Genomic DNA, 17,369 nt, shown 5'->3' with positions numbered 1-17,369 from the left:
CATCGTTTTCTTTTTATATTCTTTACACTTTAACATGATCACACATTCACACCGTTGATGTCAAATGAGAAATGGGGGAAAAAAAGTTAAAGCTTTTTTCATGGTTGTGTCTCATATTTTAAAGAAGTGTTTATCTTTAGACACTCACAAATTTCAAACACCTATTTGATATTTTTGTTTTTTCTTTATCTTTATTTTTCTATCAAATCATATCACTTATCTTACATATATACTTTTCTCTCTTCTCTGTCTCTTACTCTCTCAATGTGTCACATAGTTTATGAAAATATATGTATATTTATTCTATTTAAATGATAAATGAACTTAATAAATGATAAATTTAGGTGTTCTCTAAATATTGAAAACAATGACATATTATTCAATCTATTATTAGTAGTTAGGATAAACAATACTACTAGAAAAAAGACATTTTACGACGGTTATACCTAGACCGATGTAATAAGTAAAGTGATGGCATTTTTGTAAATAGTTGTAACTTTTTAAAGGCAGTTTCCTAAAAAATGACTTTAAATATGCTTTACAACATCGTTTTTAAACATTGTTTTTCCACTTTCTGTTGTTTTTCCACTTTCTGTTGTTGACGTGGCATGTTATAATTGGGCGAGCTTGAGTAACCCTAAATCAATAAAATTTTCTTCCATTCCATTCTCTTTGTCATTCACTGTTCCCTCACATAGCAAGAAGTGCTGCATCGAGGATGAGCTTGGGCGTCGGACTTCGCCCCGATGTCTCTGCCATAAACACCGACCACATCGAGGTCGACAAGGAAACTCTCAACATGCTCCACTCCCTCGGTATCAACGGCATCCCCAACATCACCTAGGTCACACATATATATAAGCTTCCATTTCCTGAACTCATGTTTTCTGTTGGGGTAGAAAGCAGAGAAGAATGAAAGAGGAGTTGGTGGTGCAAGAAGGGTACCTTTTCAAAAAAAGAGACGAAGCTCACAGTGCTCAAAACATCCCTCTTCTTCAACAGTGATGGCTTCGATGTCTACGATTGCAAGGGCAAACTCATCTTCCGCTTTGACTCCTATGGTCCCCCCGCACGTGACAAGGACGAGCTTGTTCTCATGGATCCCCATGGCCGTTCTCTTCTCACCCTCCGTCGAAAGGTACAATTTCTTTCCCTCTCTTTTGGTAACAAACCCCTATTCAGCATGAAGAGATCGTCGATCATCGGAAGGTCGAGGACGAGCGTGGCCATGGAGGTGTACGATAGCCCCAGTGTGGAGTACCTCATTGAAGGGTGCTTCCCGCAGTGGTGTTGCAAGGTTTTCAATGCCGCTAAGGAACTTGTGGCTGAGATTCACCGCAAAGTGGACCCCACCACTAGCGTTATGCTCGGGAAGGAAGTCTTTTGGCTTTGCATCAAGCCTGCTTTTGATGCAGCCTCTGAAAAGGTATGTTCTACTCACTGAGCATTTGGGTGTTCCCTCTGTTCGGTGCTTGAATTTCTTATTTTCTAACACCACTCTCCGTGTCTATTAAACTATTGCATCCTATTCTTATCTTGCCTTTCATAATGTTATGCTTTTAGTTTAACAAGTGAAGTGTAAGAGTGTTGTAATCTAGGAACAGTAGGTATTTCATGGAGTTTTGTTAGTTAATAAGACATGGAGACTCCATCTTTTCATGGCATCATTCCCCATGTTTAGCATCATACAAGGGGTATTTCTAAGTGATATCCTGAATGGCATGAAAAGTATTTCCCTTCCTCTTTTGTCTATATGAAAAGGAAAGGACAATAAAGGATTTTATTGTTTTGTATTTCTTGAATTTGCAGTTGAGTTGTGTAATATTTGTTAATGTTCATAATAACTGGAGCTATGATGAGTCTATGATGCTTTAATCCCATTTAGTTTTTTCTTTTGTTGATTTCGGAATCATGGAGTAACTTTGTTGTTATGAACTTAATTATTCTAGCAATGAGGAATATCAGAAGCAGTCCCTTCCCTTCGAAGACTTCTTACTAACATTTTAGATTCTTTTGTTTTATGTTTATTTTCCATATAATATACTTAATAGAATTTGTTGTTGTTTATTGATTCTAGATGCCTATTGCCTAGTGAATTCTGCTTTCTTTCACTGTCAGATTTATGCTTGGCTGTCCTTAGATCTGTTATAATGCTCTCTATGTTGCTTAGGCACAGCAACTTGATATGTTGTAACAAAGTTGTAAACTACTGAGGTGCATAAACATTTATAACAAATGTCATATCTCATGCAAACTCAATATCCTTTACAAATTTTGTAGGGGTTACCTTGAAGCTATGAAGACTGTATGGTGCTGCGCTGCCATGTTCTTTCTTGAGGTTTGAGGGAATACCATTTTTCTAATGGTGTTTCATCATTTTCAAGATGTTGCATATACTGGGTTCATGTTTATCCTTAGCAATCTAAGAGGTTTTTTTTTCTTTTCATGTTTTTATTTTCAATTGATAACTTGATATGTTATCATTATAATTACTACAATGTTACCTTTTTTCATATTCTAGTTGAAATGATCCGAGTACCTGATTGGGCATTTGAAGCTGCAGGTCAAGAAACAAGGAGTATGGCCCAAGATGCTGCATATCATCTTGGACTTTACCTAACTCCAGCCCAGGTTATTTGATCTTATATTTCTTGATGTCTTGATCACATGTTGAAAAATCATGTAAAGCAACAATTAATGCTATTCTGTGCCAAAGTGAATGATCTTTACTTATTATGTCTTAAGTAATGATTTATTGCACTAGGGAATTTATCTGCTGAATGATGGAATTTTTATTGCTTCTTGGTGTTATCGCTTCTTGGTGCTTATTACTCAGCTTTACCTATGTTCTTGAAGAGCTTTAAAATGCATACACAACATGGTTCAAATATGTATGCATTTTTTTTTTGGAATGTGCTGCGTGTGCCATGAATGCTAGTTACATTGAGTACATCAATAGTAAGTCATTAATGTAACATTAATTTCACTAAATGTATCATGCTCTTTATGTTTTTTGGGTGAATAATAGTATTATGTTCTTTATATTGTAAGATTACATTTACAAAAGTATATATGGATAATTGCGTGTACGGTAAACATTAGATACATTAATGTATCATTAAAACAGTAAAGCATTAATTCATCATTTTTTATTAAAATATGTTATACTTATCTACGTAATGTTTAAATACATTTTCTCAAATAAACATTCAGAAATAAGCACCCATTGATTTTTTTCTTACTTAAATATATAGTCAACATGTTTAGGCTATCACTGTTAGAGAATTTCATTTTTTATGCAGTTTATGAAAGTTCCATCTGTTTTATAACCTTTAATTATATTATTTAGTAGCATGTTTAGGCTACCATTGCTAGAATCAGTCTAACATGGGATCTCTTGGCACTCTTGGATTATCAGATTTTTACTACAATTGTATTCAAAGGTGACATGGTGTTGCTTCTTTGCCCTATTGGGTTGCAACTTTTTGTGGTAAGGGAAAATTGTCTAAAATTATTAGACACAAAGGAAAGTAGGGTGACCTATTGGAGGCTCCCAACTTACTTCCAATTAAAGACCTTTTTGTTACAAAATTTGAAAGCAATGAAAGTAAGTAAATTGTCAATTACAAAATTGCAAAAAGGTCCTCAATTTTGGTGGTTTTTTTCTCTTTGGTGATTCACTCAATTTGAAGTGCTTCTTAGTCCAATAACTCTTAAGGTGGTTGGCCCCTTGCTTCTTGACCCAAATTCTTCAAGGAATGACACCAATCCTCCTTTCCAATTCCCCTATATGGCAACTCACAAATAAGAAAACAAAGAGACAAGCAATAACCAAAGACAAAAAAAAATGAAATGAAAGCTAAACCAATGGAGTTTTAACAAGACACTTTTTTAAGGATTATTCAACAATTAAAGCAATGAAAAGGACATAGAAGCAAGCTAGGACTCAAAGAGAAACTTAGAATGACTCTAGTGTAGAGTAAAAAAAAATTGGAAAAAAAGACTCAACAAACCTCTATCTTTGGCACTTGTTTTCACACTAATTTTCAATTGAAATTTAGGAACTAAGATTGGTATAAAATAGGCACCAATTATAGAATAAATTTTGAGTCAAAACAACAAGCACACTTCCCTTTCACTTTTTTTTTCCTGGATACTGATTTTTCTGCCAACTTGTGGGATTTTTAGTATTTTTTACTTTTATCCAAATCACTTGGTTCTTTGTTTATAACTTTTTTTCAGATGTCTAGAAAATTCAGTAAAAGTTTCAGCTCAAAATTCTAAGTAACCCATTCTCAGTAAGTTTTACAAATTTGTATGTCCAAGTTGCCAGCACCAGTGATTTCAGACTTCGAATTTTTTTTAGCATGGAATATTGATTGCCTTGGGCTTACTTTCAACCTTCCTATGTATGTTGAACTCACTAGGCTTGTTTACCACACTTTTAGGAGTTATTCACTTAGGATCAAAATTTCAGCCAGTAATTTATTCACCAAAACTCAAATTCACAATAGACACAATCAGAAGGAAATCTAAAAGTTCAAGAAAAGGTTCACAATCAAAGACTCTATAATTAAGAATTTTGAATGAACATGTTAAGGACTAATTAACATGCAAGATTTGAATCAAATCAAATAATAGGCCAAAAAAATTTCATACACTTATGAACAAATGAGTTAGACAAAGAAACAAGAAAAATAAAATTCAGCACAACATAAGAAATCTTATGCGACAAGTTTCATGACTAGACATGACTTCTATGACAAAACTACAATAGGTAAACAAGTCACTCTAGATTTTTGAGGTTTTATTCTACTTTAATGTTTTTGTAAGAATTTTATGGTTTAGGTTTCAGCCACAAAAAATAACAAGACAAAACTCAAAGGAACCTAAACTCAACACAATTCATGGTTCAAGAACAAGAACAAGAAATTTGAGCCATAGAAAATCAAATCTAGCTTCTATAGCAAGTTTAATTGGTGGAAACTCTAAAGAATCATGTTAAAAACATTTAGCACAAGACATGTGAGGAGATACATGGAGAAAAATGAAGAAACAACAATGGAAGAAAAGGTAAAGCAAAAAAATTAATGGAGGTTTACGGAACACCTACTTGAAGCTTTTGTGCTCTGATACCACTTGATGGAAGCTTGCTTGTGGAGCTTCTATGGAGGTTGGATCTTTGATCTTCAATGAGGTCCTTCAAGGGTGATTTTCCACCATGGAGATGCAGCGGAAGGCAAAGGAGAAGAGGAGAGGGGAGTCACCATCCACTAGGGAATAAGCCATAGAAGAAGGAGCTTCACCACCAAGAATGTGCCTTGGATAAGAAGCTTGAAGAGGATGCTTTAATGGAGGAAAAGAAAGAGAGAAGGGGGGAGCACGAAATTGAAGGAATAAAAGAGGGAGAGAAATGTGTCTCATAAGACTTTCATTCATCAAAGTTACAACAAGTGTTACACATGTTTCTATTTATAGACTAGGTAGCTTCCTTGAGAAGCTTCTTTGAGAAAACTTCCTTAAGAAGTTAGAGCTTGGCTACACACACCCCTCTAATAACTAAGTTCACCTCCTTGAGAAGCTTGCTTGAGAAAATTCCTAAAGAAGCTAGAGCTTAGCTACACACCTCCTATAATAGCTAAGCTCACCCCCATTCCAATAATACATGAAAATAAAAAAGAAAAAGTCTCTACTACAAAGATTACTCAAAATGCCCTGAAATACAAGGCTAAAACCCTATACTACTAGAATGGCCCAAAAGAAGGAAAAACCTATTCTAATATTTACAAAGAAGAGTGGATCCAAACTTGACCCATGGGCTAAAAAATCTACCCTAAGGTTCATGACAACCCTAGGGCCTTCTTTAGTATCTCTAGCTCAATCCTCTTGGAGCCTCTTGCTCATGGCTCTGGTAACTGGTCCCTTACTAGAGAGGATTGCATCAAATCGTTTGTCTCCAAGGGAGAAAACAAACAGAGTCGCCACCAACGTTTCTTCGAGGATAAGCGTTAGAAAAACCAAAATGATAAAGGTCTACGGATTTTAAAAATGAGGGTTCGGGAGTTGTTTATGCACGGGGAAGATATTAGCACCCCACGCCCCCGTCACAAGGGATGGTAGCCTTTAATCAAGTGTGCATAACGTGACTTCAAAATGATTTTCTTTTCCCTTTTTATATTTTTGTCTTTTTATGTTTTTTACTTTTTTGGGGTCAACAAGAGCATTGCTCTTGCTCCTACATATCCTCAAGTGTGATGAGGAACTCAGACTTACGTAGTTCTTTAAGTCTGAAAGTTTATGAGTTACATTGATTTTAGGTTTTTTGAAAGATTGATTTTAATTGCGAACAAAATTCATTTAGAGTGTGTTTGGATGGGGGAATTTAATAGGGTAATTCAATTTTTTAAAGGATTTTAATTACTTTCCAATCAAATAAGATGTTTGGATAGAAATTTAGAAAGAAATTGAAATTTGAGGATTTTGATAAGGGATTTTAGTTAACTTAAATATTAGCATTTTAAATTCTTTCCATTTATGAAAGAATTTGAAATTCTTTTCTGATGTAGCTTCTCCCGAAATCCTTCATTCTGTGGCTCCTTCATTCTCTGGCTCTTTCATTCTCTTGCAACAGCTTCTTTCGAAATCCTTCATTCTCTCTCTTGCAACAGCTTCTGCCGAAAACGTCCGCACTTGTTCAGCTGCCGGTGGTGGTTTCTGGTGACTGCATCGGTGGTTTTTGGTGACTGCATCGGAAAGGAAGAAGAAAAAGAAGGTGATTGTGTTAGGATTTTGATAGGTTCTCTCTCGATCGTTCATTCTTGCAAAGTTTTCCACTATTCTCTTTCTCTTGCAACAGTTTCTCTCTCTGCATTATTCTGAAAAAGGTGCCGATCACAAGCAAGGTCAGTTCTCGCCTCCATCAATGCACTTTTCAAATATATGGTTCATTTTTCATTATTCCTACGATTATTATTTCTATCTCTATCTTTATTGTTCAATCTAAGCGTAATAAGGCATAGATCTAGAAATCACGGTGTTCATTTATTTCTTGTCTATTTTCATATGATATGTAGTTTGTGCTGGAATTTCTAATTCTTATTGTGCCTTGTTCGTGCGCAGATTCTATATTCTGTATGAATGATCTGTCTAAATGTTATTTACTAGTTGTTTATGATCTTCCTGTTGTTTTTGTCTTGTTCTTCTTTAGAGTGAGAAAATCTTATCAATTTAAGAATTTAGTTGCTGTTAAAACAAGACATTGAGACATTTAAGATTGAACTTTTTTATGTTATTATATATATACTCTGATGAACCTTATAGAAATAGAGAAAAAAGAGACTTTTTGCTATGGTTTTCAAAATGCAGTAATGATGAAGCTGGATTGACAATGATAGCATAGCATTAGCATATATTCTGCTGGTTTAAACTTTAAAGTGATATCCTTGCTCTTATTGAATACAAGAATTTTGGTATCTCCAATAATCTGATATGTCTCTGCCTTTTCCATTACACTATATGATACGGTTTCCAAACTTTCTAGGGATAACTCACAGTACACCAGATTTGCCATTTATCTTGACATAATTTCCCTTTCCTAATTGAGCTATTTCAGCTAGGTTTCACTTAATTTAGTTTGCTATAGTTTACTCCTATATCGAACATAAATGTCCAAAGCTGAACTTAATGAGAAGAGGTCTTCTTATTGCAGGATTTCAGACTTTAAGGTGCTCATGACACTTTTAAAATCCTTGTACCATTATTAAAGACTATATATATTAGCAATGTTAGTAATTGGAAATTTGTTGATACAATACTAAATAGAATATGGACCATGGTATTCATTCCTTGATGGGGTTTAAGTTCATAAACGCCTTCTAATTTTAGGCTTCTAGGAATTTAAGTTCACCCCCGCTTTCTTATTTTAGGCTGCCTTTAGGTATACAACAACAACAACGCCTTATCCCACTAGGTGTGATAAAATTAAAATATATAAGTCAAGAAAAACTAATTTTGTAATATTGAACTATGCCTAAACTAGAGTGCAGAATACTACACTACCACTACTCCTAAGAAAACACAATAAAAGACTATATAAAAACTATGAAGAAGATAAAATAGCAACTCATTTTTCATTTATTGATTTCCTCATAGAGGAATATATTTATATAATAATCCTAATTGACCATGTATGAATAAACCATATATTTATGAGTACACCAGATATGTGCAAATTACTTAAAGCATGTATGAATAAACCATATGTATGAGTAATATATATTTTTTTGCAGATGTAGGGTGTCCTAGCATTGTGTCATACATGAATGTTGGTTTGAAACTAAAAGCATGTATGTATTAAGTTTGTGTTACAATCGTATATGAATAAACCATATGGAGTTCAACTGATAAAGAAAAAAATGAATATAATCAGATCCAGTCTAGAAACACTAAATCAGAAGTAAAAAAAAAAAAAATCCAATCTTCTCCTTAAAGAAAAGAATAATGTAGAACTTAAATAACACAACTTGCATTTCCTGTTTATAGAAAATGAATAAACCAATATTCTACCAGAAATGCCACTGGGTTAGCTCAATAATCCAATAAAAGAATCAATTACTGTTGGATGTGATGAATCCTTATATTTAATACATAACAATGATATAACAGTAAACAAATTGAAATAATTAATTACATGAATGACTTAATTAACTGACCTTGAAAGGATTGAGTGAAGATAAGTATTATCTATCCAAAGTCTCAAACTCAGAAGAACCTCCCATGAATCAAAACCTCAGGCAAGCAAAAATCAAAACCTTCTTCAAGAGCTCCCGAATCCTTGTCAGATATGCTTTTATCCATTCTCAAGCCGACAACAACCCTGCCATGTGCCTCCATAAAAAATTGATCAAGCAAAGTTTCAGGATTCTTCATATATTACGTAGCTAGATTCTTTTTCAAAGAGTTTTTTGGTCATCAAACAAAACATTAGTTATAGTATTTTTAATGAGTAAAGTTTCATATATTTAGCATAAGTTTCCACTAGTACATATGCATGTATGTAAATAAATATACTGCCCCTCCTCGTATTCGTACATCTCTGCAACTGTGAACTAGTTCATTGATCTCAGCTTTTCCAGCCATATGGAGTTACTTAAAGCATGTATGAATAAACCAGCATGATATGAGCGTAAGAAATTACTTATGTCTGAAACAATATATATTATAGCCAAGACACCCTACATCTGCAACTCTATTTATTGTAATGATATATTTTCATTATAGTAGTAATTTTAAATACAGGTTTTCTATTTATTAATTCTTTATAATTTTTTGAGCACACGTCAGTAGGACTGAATTTTAAATTATTTTATACTCCTTTAATTTATTTCTTTTTATTATATGTCCGCTTTTGAAAGCAAAATTTATTTTTATGTAATTGATATATTGGTCCTGGGTCTTATAGTAGAGCCTTAAACCTGAACCAGATGTTAAATTGTTAATACATGGCTTCTTAGCTAGGATAAAGAGTACACTGGTGCTACCAAGTTAAACAATATAATTAAGATGGATATATCCTGGCATTGATTAGTGTTTCAATATATAAACATAAAAAAGAGAGGACTACATACGAAGGAAGAAAGTGCATATACGTGGTCCTTTTCTACCTTCACATCTTGCTTTGTCTTTTTTTTTTCTTGAGTATGACACATGTTTGATAAGAGATGGTAATGATGTATTTGAATTTCTATTGATTGTTCAATTGAATTTTTATCATTATTCTTGATAAGCATATGCATCAACTGCCTAATTAATCCTTTGTTATTATATTACTTTTCTTTTAGTTATATAGTGTGGATAGTCAAGAAATGGAAAGTAGTATAGTTGATGCTTTGGCTACTTCAAGAAAACGTAGAAGAGATGAAGAGGAGGAAGAAGAACTTGAACAAGTATTTTTCATTATTGTTAGTGTTGTCACTATGCTTTTGGGTGCACTGACTTGGTATCATGACAAGTATTTTGTTAAGGAACCTACCCAAAATTTGGAATTAGAAAGGCATAGTTTCCTCAATCGTCTATACAGGGGAACAGAAACTGATTGCATTGAACAATTAAGGGTCAGTAAAAAGACATTTTTTAAGCTTTGTAGAATTTTACAAGAGAAAGGGCAATTGGTAAAAACAAAAAATGTTCCTATAGATGAAGTTGTGGCAATGTTTTTGCATATCCTTGCTCACAACCTAAAGTATAGAGTTGTGCACTTTAGTTATTGTAGATCCATGGAAACAATTAGTAGGCAATTCAAGAATGTCCTGCGAGCTATAATGAAAGTAAGCAAAGAATATTTGAAGTTTCATGAGTATAATCTAGAGGGCTCGGTGGAAAACAAATGGAGATGGTTTAAGGTAAGTTTGTCATTTGTTAGTAATTATAAGGTACTTTAAGTGACTGTGACTTATTTTTTTATTTTGGAATGTTTTTAGAATTCGATTGGAGCACTTGATGGGATGCATATTCCAGTAACAGTTTCTGCAGAAGATAGACCTAGATATCGTAATAAAAAAGGTGATATCTCTACAAATGTTTTAGGAGTTTGTGGTCCAGATTTAAGGTTTATATATGCGTTGGCCGGGTGGGAAGGGTTAGCAGGAGATTCTCGAGTATTGCGAGATGCTTTGCGTCGTCAAAATTGTCTCCATATACCAAATGGTAATATCATGAAATGATGAAACTATATTTAACATATAAAAGAAATATGCATACTTTTATATATAATATTTTTTTTAACCATTGTAGGTAAATATTTTCTTGTGGATGTGGGGTATACAAATGGCCCTGGATTTTTAGCACCTTATCAAGGGACTAGATATCATCTTAATGAGTGGATCAGAAACACTCCTCAAAATTACAAGGAGTTATTTAATCTTCGTCATGCAAGTGCAAAGAATGTTATTGAAAGGTCATTTGGGGTATTGAAGAAAAGATGGAGTATATTAAGAACTCCTTCTTTTTTTGATATAAAAACACATAAGAATTATTAATGCTTGTTTCATGCTACATAATTTCATAAGAAATGAACAACATAGTGATCCAATTTTGGAAGCCCAAGACTTGGAACTTTTATCTGTTGTTGACAATGAGTTAATCAATCAACAAATGGAAAGAGTCACAAATAATATTGGAGATGAAGTCACAACTATCCAAGCAACTGAGGAATGGACAAGATTTTGTGATACTTTAGCAATGAATATGTTTGCCACCTATCAAATAAGAAGAAACTTTGATTAGGGAGATGTTTTTAGTGGATTTGGATTTTGTTTCTTATGTGTAATTGACTCTATACTCATGTATGTGTGATACTTTGGATTTTTGTATTTTATAATACTTTGGATTTTGTTTTCTTTTTATGTGTAGTTAATTTTATACTTTCGTAGAATGCTAATTTTACATGTCTCACCTTTCGCATGGAACTTGGAAATGGAACGTGTGCTAGCTGAAGTGCTTAGAGATCAAAGAAATTTGGGCAATAAAGGTGATGGAAATTGGAAAGCAGTAGCATATAGTACTGTAGCTCAAATTTTGTCCAAGCGTTTTGGAGTTCACCTCATGGCAGATAATGTTAAGAATCGTTTTAAGCTTTGGAGAACATGGTATGGAATTGTGAGTGACATTCTTAGTCAAAGTGGATTTGACTGGGATAGCACAAAGTACATGATTATCGTTGAAAATGAAATTGCATGGAATGAATATGTTAAGGTAGCCAATTATCTTTTAATTTTATTCAATAGTAGTTGTTATTTGTGTTGTTATTAACATGTTTCTATTTTTTTCAAGTCACATGAAGAGGCCAAACGATTTCGATTCAAAGTCATTCCTAATTGGGATGATATTGTTGACCTATGTGCAAAGGATAGAGCTACTGGACTCGGAGCAGAAAATGCATTAGATGCAGATGATATCATGAGCAAAGAAACAAATGAAGAGGAAGTAATTCATAGTGTGAGTTTTGACTTAGAGGGATCAAGTTCTGCCACGAGAAAAAACATTCGCCAAGTAAGAGTGGAGAGAAAGAAGGGATGATTTCCTCAATGAAAGAAGTAGCCGAGTCATTGAAAGAATTTGTTGAAGTGACAAAGAAGAAGATGGAGATAAAAGAAGCTCAAGAAGTGGTACATGAAGTGGTGAGTGAGCTAGATAATATACCTAATTTTAATGGTGCACTTAGACATAGAGCAATTGATTGGTTGACAGAAAATCCCATTAAGTTTGCGATTATAAAAGCTCTTCCATTGGATGAGAAAGAGGATTACATCTTATCTTTTATGCCTTAATGTCAAATTACAAGTACGTTTGATATCATGACAAGTATGTTGATGTTGTATAATTATGTTTTACATTTATATCTTTCATTTTATATAACAAATTATGTTTTAACAAATATGATTTGTTTAGTGACACTTAACATTATGTCTTCTTTTGCAGAAAATATGTGAAGGAATTCCTGTGTTGAAGCAAATGCAATTAGAAAATTCAAAATTATTTTGTAAGTTGGACTTATTTTGTGACTAGATTTTATTTCCGTCTAAATTTTTTTGGTGTAATTGCATTACTGACCAATGACTTTGGCAAAAAAACAAGTTTCATCTATAGACTTCTAAATAACATTCTAAGGCGAAATGATACTAAATATTGTTTATGTTGTGAGTGGTGTAGTGTGTCGTAAATGAAATAATAATTTAAATAGTTAAATTATATATTTTTAATTGAAATAGATTAAAATAGTACATATTTATTGGAATATCACACTCGATAAATAGTACATAGAATTTATTAATGAAAAAAATAATTATTTTATTAAAAAATTGTTTTATTAAAATATAAAATTTTAAAAGAGAATGCATTTGATTATTTTATCAAAATAAGAAATTTTAAAAATAAATAAATTCAATTTCCTTATCCAAACACAAAATTTTGAAAATGAAGAAATTTAATTTCATTATCCAAACACAAAATTTTAAAAATGAAGAAATCTAATTTCTTATCCAAACACAAAATTTTAGAAATGAAGGAATTTAAATTGAAGAATTTGAAATTCTCAAAATTTTAAATTCTCTAGAATTTTAAATTTCCTCATCCAAACACACTCTTAAGGCATTGAACCTTGAAACTGTCTTTTAAACTTTGAAAAGCGAAAAGAATCATTAAGGCGTTGGACCTTAAAATAACCTTTTGATTTTTTAAAAGAGGAGAGAGTCGTTAAGGCATTGGACCTTGAAATGATCTCAAGTGATATTTGATAAAAAAAAAAAAGAAATTAGTTATGAGTTGGTTTTATCTTGATTTTTGCTTATTAACCTTCAATCCTTTTTTAAAGATAACTTGCGGTACTAATGATCGGTTAAAACTTACTTTAAAAAAAAAATGATCACCGATAATAGGAGAAATAGATGAAGATGCACAAAATAATAAAGAGAACCCCTAAGGGTTCATGAATCATGTTCAAATCCTTAAAGACAAACACTAACCGGACAAAGAATGAATGAAGAATGATGTAGAAATTGGTTATAGTCACAATTCGACAATGATTTAGCTTCTTTTTCTCTTCTTTCTCTCCAATCTTTCACCTCTGGACCTCAGAACCCCCCTCTCAACCCCTCTTCACGCCTATTTATAGCAAAACAAAGCATTTAGGGTCATGACAGCTCACCCAGGCGAGCTGTTACTTCTTCCTGAAGCAACCTTGCTCGCCCAGGTGATTTGAGCTCACCTAGGCGAGCTAGTTACTTCACCATGAAGTTATTTGGTGGCCCAAGCGAGTCAGGGTTCAGAAAAATCTTCTAAATGACTCTTTTGCCCTCTCTTTTGGGTATTTTTCATATTATTTTCCGAAATGTCAAAAAAACCTTTCGGATAGCGCGACAACTGGTGTCAAGCAGCTCAATTCGACTAGCAAGAATCAAAATGTTAGCAAATGAAGGTCCCTGGACGAAATTAGGGTATGACAGCAAGGATACGATATAAACAAGTATTCCTTCTATACATAAGCACAAGACGAGAAAAGTACAATGCAAAATAGTGGGGTTACCATAAGGGATGAATCTCAACACTTCACTAGTGTACATGATGACAATCCTTGTGTAGCTTTCATCCCTTACTTTGGTTTTATTGAAGAAATCTAGGAGCTAAACTATTCAAATTCACTATCTGTGTTTTCAAATATAAGTGGGTTGACAGCAATATCGATGTGCGGACCGATGATGTAGGATTTATGTTGGTAAATTTTAGAAACTCGCTTACCAAAATGACCCATTCATCATGGCAGAACAAGCTAAATAGGTATTTTGTGTTCAAGACCCTTGTGATGAAAGGTGGTCAATGGTTCTACACGAGAAAACAATTAGTGATAATGTTAAAGATGATGATTCACTCATTGATACTTATGTTAGTCCTTTGTCCACACAAAGCTTGCCAAACATCGTCAGAGAAGAAGAAGCTGACGATGTTCATGCAAATCATAATGATCATGATAAAGAGAATTAATTAACATTTTCTAGTATAATTTTTTTATATGTGCTTCATTTTAGTTTATTCAGTTACATAACATAAAATACTTTTATGATCATTTTTAAAATTAATGTTTTTTTCTTAACAAGCAAATGGCTATACCACCCAGCTCCCCTCCTCATCCTCCTCCTCCTACTGATTCAACATCACATTCACCTTCTACCATGAAGAGGACAAGAAAAGCGACCCAGCTGAGATCATTAGCTACTAGACTAGTTGGGGCAAAGATACCCTTGGTCCATGTGGATCTTGTAACTTGGAAAGCCGACAGTCCCTACAAAAGGAAGTTAAGAACATATCTAGGGATCGTTGCTCGCGATAAGGTAGATGTGACATATAAGAATTGGAAACAAGTCCCTGCTAACCAGAAGGATTTGATATGGAAGGATATTCAAGTATTTGACTTAAATACTGCATTTTGATGATTAACAATAAAATTGTAATTTACTATACTAACAATAAAATGTGATTTTCGTTTGTTGGGCTAAATTTGATATCCCTGAAGCATTTGATTTGAGGACGAAAAAGAAAATACTTCAAACCATAGGGGAGCGGTGGAGACAGTTCAAGTCTAATTTAACATCGAAATGGGCACTTGCAGCCGACAAGGATGGTGTCGATGACATTGTTTGTGAAAGTACAACATTAGCAAAGAGAAATGGACCCAATTTTGTCAGAGTCGCAGAGACCCTTCGTGGGAGGTAACTTTGTGATTTTCATTGTTTTAAACATTAAATTTACTTACTATTGTCAGTAATAATAACTTTGAATAATGCTTAATTTTTAAAGGATGTGAGAAATAAGGTACAAGCCATTTAGAAACAAAACACTGCCCTTCATGTGTTGTTTCATGGGGGTTATGAATTTCTAGAAAACAAGTTTATGGATGAGAAGAAAAAGAAACAACTAGAGGAAGCTGCTAAATCTAGAAGCACTAACACCATGATTGATCCTTCATCTCCCATCAAATGACACGTGAAGTGGAAGATGACCCGCACTAAGAAAACTAGCTAAATGACGTCTGAGGCAGCAAAGGAAATTGCTGACAAGATTTTCAATTGTCAATTGCAATTATTATGTTTATTGTGTGATTGAGTAAACCAATAAATGTGTTTGTTACAAGATTCCTTAGAGGAGCAGGCCTCACAGGGTTCCTTTGTCACCCATGGATGTCAGGATGTACTGACTGCTGCCATTGGGCAACCAGAACACCCTAGTCGTATGCGTCCTACTAGAGCCAGTGTCATGATCAAACAATACTTTGGACTGACTCCAAGGACCTCCTACACTTCTTCCTCCATGAATCCCGAAGACCTGGAGCATTTAACACCAAAGATCAGGGACCAGTTGGAGGAGTTGATCACTAAAAAGAGTGACTTAACAACTAATGTTGTCCTTCAGCCAGATGTAGTCCCAGTTTCAGTCACAGATGCAATCACAGGGACTTGCACTACCTCTTGAGCCTAAGGTTGGTCCTTTAGTTGCTCATGTTAGCACAAAGAAGAGTCATGTTGACCCCTTAGGGAACGACCTAGACACGGGTGACTCAGAGAAATACAGGTTGTACATCAAAGAAAATCCTCCCCGCCTGGTTTCCCTAGGAAGACTTTATGAGGGGTCGACAATCGTTCACAACATGCCTTTGCGCCATAATCAAATCAAGTTTAGTGTTGAGGAAGTGAGAGATGAAGATTCTCCCATTCCTGTACCCACCCAAGAGGTTCAGTAAGCAGGGCGGGCACTTAACACTTTCGTTGCTTGGTCAATACATCTTGTCAAGCATTTATCAGAACATGTATTTCACTGTCATTAATTTTTTTTCCAATTAAAGTGTTCACTATAATTAAATTATGTTAATTAACTGTGTTGGATAAACAGGAGAAACCTGTAGATAGGCCGAATCATGATGTCGATGATCCCCTATATCTGATGGCATTGACCATCCCACATCTTTTTCTTAAGTCATTGCAGATTATGTGGGATGCTACCGTATTTGGGGTGTTTAATGACAACTTTCCCTTGTACATAAACCATGAAGATCTATCTGAAATAGCACACGGTGGTCAATATCCCAGCTTCTCTATTATACAATTGTGAATTCTGTAAGTCAATTTACATTATTGTTTATTACCCAACTTATTGTTTTAAATTCATACATAATTTACTTTATTTTAACAACAATAGACTTATGATCAAACAAGTATACGAGCTGGGAATGTTGATGTGTATGGATTCCTCAAGCCACGGTCCATATAAAGATCTGGGCAATCACAATTTGTATCAAAAAGTTATATTAAGCATTGGATGTGAAATTCAAAGAGGGATGTGTACCTAGGAGCCTGCTCGAATGGGTAAGTTAAACTAAACAATTAAATTTAAATAATGTATAATAATATAATAACTTATATTGTTCTCCACTGTAGTGCACATTGACAAATGGTCGTCATTTTGCCTAAGGAAAATATTTTCATCTGGTTTTGTTCATTGCATAATAGGCCAGACAACTACCTCAAAGGAATTATTAACAGGTCAGTTATATTTATCAATACATTTGCATTAGCATTAGTCGGGAACATCAATTTTTTAATTGTACAATACGCATCCATGTGTGTATTGAACAGTGCTTTGAAAGGATTTGATGATACTCCACAAAGTAAATCCAAGTCTGTTGCTAGGTGGATTGTTGTTAAAGTAAGACCTTTAAACAATGCTTCTAGTTATATTTTAAATCTATGTAGACTAATTTTTACTTAACATTGAATATCTAAATTTCATAATGTATTTAGTGTAATAAAAAAAGGAAGCACTGA

At 33.8% G+C, this 17,369-nt stretch overlaps 2 protein-coding genes and 1 pseudogene across 2 annotated transcripts; all 3 read left to right on the top strand.

Annotated features, from left to right (window-relative positions):
* Window positions 1-690: 690 nt before the first annotated feature.
* LOC114403843 lies at window positions 691-2,631 on the top strand (annotated as a pseudogene).
* LOC114403842 (protein ALP1-like) lies at window positions 2,522-12,176 on the top strand. Its single transcript, XM_028367038.1, has 6 exons — window positions 2,522-2,631; window positions 6,632-7,936; window positions 7,970-10,400; window positions 10,479-10,704; window positions 10,792-11,751; window positions 11,830-12,176. The coding sequence occupies exons 3-5, from the start codon at window positions 9,864-9,866 to the stop codon at window positions 11,034-11,036; spliced, it is 1,008 nt and encodes a 335-aa protein (XP_028222839.1). The 5' UTR covers window positions 2,522-2,631; window positions 6,632-7,936; window positions 7,970-9,863; the 3' UTR covers window positions 11,037-11,751; window positions 11,830-12,176.
* On the top strand, window positions 11,473-12,075 carry LOC114403584. The gene is made up of 2 exons (XM_028366617.1): window positions 11,473-11,751; window positions 11,830-12,075. The coding sequence occupies exons 1-2, from the start codon at window positions 11,473-11,475 to the stop codon at window positions 12,073-12,075; spliced, it is 525 nt and encodes a 174-aa protein (XP_028222418.1).
* Window positions 12,177-17,369: the final 5,193 nt, after the last annotated feature.

The sequence above is a fragment of the Glycine soja genome, chromosome 20 (genome assembly GCF_004193775.1).
Source record: "Glycine soja cultivar W05 chromosome 20, ASM419377v2, whole genome shotgun sequence".
Classification (NCBI taxonomy): domain Eukaryota; kingdom Viridiplantae; phylum Streptophyta; class Magnoliopsida; order Fabales; family Fabaceae; genus Glycine; species Glycine soja.
The sequence above is the reverse complement of the archived record's forward strand: the minus strand, read 5'-3'. Positions and strand labels throughout refer to the sequence as shown.